This window comes from Crocuta crocuta, unplaced genomic scaffold (genome assembly GCF_008692635.1).
Source record: "Crocuta crocuta isolate KB4526 unplaced genomic scaffold, BGI_CrCroc_1.0 scaffold115, whole genome shotgun sequence".
NCBI classification, from domain to species: domain Eukaryota; kingdom Metazoa; phylum Chordata; class Mammalia; order Carnivora; family Hyaenidae; genus Crocuta; species Crocuta crocuta.
The window spans coordinates 8,117,558-8,121,707 of NW_027530575.1; the positions used below are offsets into that span (position 1 = coordinate 8,117,558).

Sequence of the window (4,150 nt, forward strand, 5' to 3'; positions counted from 1 at the left end):
AATTTTTTTTTTTTAATTTTTTTTTATTTTTAGGAGAAACAGAGAGACAGCGTGAGCAGGGGAGGGTCAGAGAGAGAGGGAGTCACAGACTGAAACAGGCTCCAGGCTCTGAGCTGGCAGTCAGCACAGGGCCCGACGCGGGGCTCGAACCCACGAACCGCGAGATCATGACCTAAGCGAAAGTCGGATGCTTAACCGACTAAGCCACCCAGGCGCCCCTTATCCATCAATTCTTGTCCGTCATTGGTGGAGGGCTGCCTCAGAGGGACTCCCAGCCCCTTGGTCTGTGCACCTGCCGAGCCCACTGCCACGGCCAGAGAATAACAGCTCGAAGGTCCGGGGTATACAGTCTGTGACTTTCAGCGTCAGGAGGTAAATAGAGGAAGACATGGCGGGCACCCAGGCCATCTACGCTGACTACCCCCTCCCGTCCCCAGGTGAAAATGGCCTCCTGGTCCAAGGAAAAGCCGGGAAACTGGTACAGCACATTCCGTCGAGGGAAGAAGGTGAGTGGCTGGAGACCCAGGTGGGGGATAGTGGGAACGGGCGTGGCGAGTTGGAGGAGGGGTTCAGAGGAATGAGAGACTCACCTCTGCCTTCATGGTGATTGCAGGCTTGGTAGGGGGAGCAGCNGTAAGGTGGAAATCCAGAGGCAGTGCTGGAAGTCCCAGAGGCTTCCTGGTAGCAGTCACAGATCAGCTGAGGCCTAAAAAAATGAGTTGGCTTAGCAAGTTAGAGAAGACAAGGAAAAGTGTTCCAGGCAGAGGGAACAGCCTACACAAAGGCCCAGAGTTAAAAGAGAGTCTGGTGAATTCAAAGAAAAAGCCACTTGCCCTGCTCTAGAAGGTGTGTAGGGGAATGTGGTAGGTGAGGTAGGTGAGGGCTAAGCCCACCTCCCCAGAAAGACCTGTGAGCAGCAGGGAGCCATGGAATGTGTTTACATGAGGGAAGGACCCAAATCTAACCTCTCAGTTAGAAAAATGCTTCCGGGGCAGGTGGGGAGGGGCAGGTGACTGGCATGTTGGCCCGAGAGAGTGAAGAGGCGGTGCAGGCTGGAGCTGGTGCTGTGGGGGTGGGAAGGAGGGCATGACTTGGAAAGTCTAAGAGGGAGGTCAGTAGGACCTGATCATTGACAAGATGGAAGGGAGGGTGAGGGGGTTGGTGGGCTGGTATCTGGTGAGATTCTGAGATATGCAAATGAGAAGATCAGGTGTGACGGGTGGGGGGATTTGGGGTTCAGTTTGGGAATTGTTTACATAACATACATGCTAAGCCCTGGAAATTAGCAGCAAATAAGAAACACAGTTCTTGACTTCATGAAGTTGATATTCTACCAGGAGCATAAACAAGGAAGCAGGCAGACAGTAACCAAAGAAACAAAGCTATAATATAATGTGGAGGTATCTTGGTTTGGGTTCCCCCCAGAACAGACCCTTCAACAAAGACTCAGTTGCAAGTACTTTATCTGGGAGGTGATTCCAGAAAAACATCAGTAGGAGGACATGGAAACCATACAGAGATGAGGAGGCCAGAAGGGACCTGTTACTCAGCCGGCCATCTCAGGCCCGTGATATGTTAATAATATATTTTATTCGACCCAGTGCATCTAAAATAATGTCATACCAATATAAAGGTTACTGAGGCATTTTAAATTTCTTCCCTACGAGTTCTGCAGAGTCGGATCCATATTTTATGTTTATGGCGCATCATAACTTGGATACTAAATTTCATTGGAGGTTCTTGATCCATACTTAGATTTCATAAAATCTGCCGTTGAAAAAGTAGATTCACATACTCAAGTTGTTCCACACCTCAGTTCTCTGATACCTGGGTTGAGGCTCAATTATTAGTTATGAATTAAAGTAAAAAACGTAAATAAAAATTTTAGGGGCGCCTGCGTGGCTCAGTCGGTTAAACATCCGACTTCGGCTCAGGTCATCATCTCACGGTTTGTGAGTTCGAGCCCCGCATCGGGCTGTGTGTTGACAGCTCAGAGCTTGGATCCTGCTTCGGATTCTGTGTCTCCCTCTCTCTCTGCTCCTCCCCCACTCGTACTCTGTCTCTCTCTCTCGAAAATAAATAAACAAAATTTAAAAAAAAATTTTTAATTAAACAATTAAGTGAAGTGGTTGAAAGTTTCCGTCGGATTGGGCACATTTCAAGTGCTCGATAGCCGCGTGTGCCCAGGGGCTCACAAGGCAACCGTGGATGGCTGGATGGCTGGTGACGCCACCCCAGAGAAGGTGGCGGGTCTGCTAGCGATGGAGATCTTGGGAGGCAGGTTCCTCAGAAAGAGGAGGGGTAAGTGGAGCACCCTTACCTCCTGCTCTGTCCCGCCCCCAGTTCTCCTACGTGGACGCTGATGGGTCCCCAGTGAGTGTGGTGCAGATGACCTTCCTGAAGTTGCTGAGTGCCACCGCCCGCCAGAGCTTCACCTACTCATGCCAGAACTCTGCCGCCTGGCTGGACGAAGCTGCAGGCGACTACGGCCGCTCCCTCCGCTTCCTCGGGGCCAACGGGGAGGAGGTGTCTTTCAACCAGACGGCAGCAGCCACCATCACTGTCCCCTATGATGGCTGCCGGGTAAGGGGAGGGGCAGGGGCTGGCCGGAGTGGGGACAGGCTTTGGCTGCTGTCCGGCTAACTCACCATTCTGTCTCCCCGTGGTCAGCTCCGCAAGGGACAGACGAAGACCCTCTTGGAGTTCAGCTCTTCCCGAGTGGGGTTTCTGCCTCTGTGGGACGTGGCAGCTACTGACTTCGGCCAGACGAACCAGAAGTTTGGGTTTGAACTGGGCCCTGTCTGTTTTAGCAGCTGAGAGTCTGGGGGTGGGAGGGACAATGAGGGAGCCCCGGACGGGGCACTTTTGGTGCTGAGGCTTTGAAGCCACCATATTTATCGTCTCCTGTGACTGTGGAGCCAGGGGAGAGTCTGCTCATTATGGTCAAGCAGTATTCCTTCTCCATGCCAGGGGGCTGGGGACTGCACTCCCCCGGCCCGAGTCCAGCCTCCCTTCACTGCACCGCGGCTGACATACTGTAGTCTGGCTCTGCCTGCCTACCCAGCCCTCAGCTCCCCACCCTTGAGGCCCCATGCAATGAACTTCTAACTCAGAGCTGATGGATGCCCCCCACGCCTGCCTCCCCATTCCTCGGTCAGTGCCCCCAACACACGGTGGTGCCACCCTTTCCAATAGTTAAGCACTGGATGTCTCCTGATCCCAGGCTGGGACCCCTTCACACATTCCTATATTCAGGTGGGTTCACAGTGAAGGAGCTGAAGTCAGGCTACAGAGGGAAGAGAGGGGCTTCCCTGGACTGAGCTACGTGCTCCTTCCGTTGCCTCAGCCCAGCTCTGAATACTCCCCCACCCATATCTCCCCAAACTCACCTTGCCATGCCAGGTGGTATGGTGGGGGTGAATCAGGATCCTAATGGTGCTGCCCTATTTATACCTGGGTCTGTAGTAAAAGGGAAAATCCCCTCTGTTGTATATTTAATCTGCTTCCTCCTTTAGGGAAGGCTGGGATATGATGAGAGAGATTCTAGCATGATCCCCACCCCTTCAGGGCCATAGGGCATATTTGGCGTCTCAAGTCTGAGAATAAACCAGTGAACTGTGTCCCTGTGTCTTTCATCTAGTGCCGCCTGTATCTTCAAGGTCAGGCTCTTGTCTCACCTGAGATATCTGCCACCACCTATCTTCATTGTGTCTTTTGGTAGAGGTGGCTTGGGCAGGTGGGGAAACCAATTATAATGGTACTCACCGGACATGATGGGTCTGTTTACCATTTCAGAGCCCTAGAAGAAAAGTGAAAAAATCACCGGATGTCTAAGAGAGATCTAAGATGTTTCCAGCACAAAAAAGAAATGTTAACTATGTGTTGTGATGCAGATGTTAGCTAATGCCATGATTGCAATCAGTATACAAGGGTATCACATCAGCAGGTTGTATGCCTTAGACGTACACAATGTTGTATGTCAGTCCTATATCAATAAAGCTGAAAAAAATTGTGAATCTATTAGGAAGACATCAAACTTTAAGAAAGAGAGTGGGGAGGTGGGGTGGGGAGGATAGCTAGATCTCCCCGGTGGATTTAGCCCTAGAGTCATTGGCTGAGCTGAGGGTGAGGGAATGGATCAAGAGGTGAC

At 51.5% G+C, this 4,150-nt stretch overlaps 1 protein-coding gene across 1 annotated transcript in view; it reads left to right on the plus strand.

Moving 5' to 3' along the window:
* Positions 1-3,620, plus strand: part of COL5A3 (collagen type V alpha 3 chain) — a 36,859-nt gene extending 33,239 nt beyond the window's left edge. The window contains exons 66-68 of the mRNA XM_077767981.1: positions 438-506; positions 2,344-2,583; positions 2,671-3,620. Of these exons, the coding sequence (XP_077624107.1) occupies positions 438-506; positions 2,344-2,583; positions 2,671-2,817 (456 nt within the window). The 3' untranslated portion in view covers positions 2,818-3,620. The remainder of the gene's footprint in view (positions 1-437; positions 507-2,343; positions 2,584-2,670) is intronic.
* Positions 3,621-4,150: the final 530 nt, after the last annotated feature.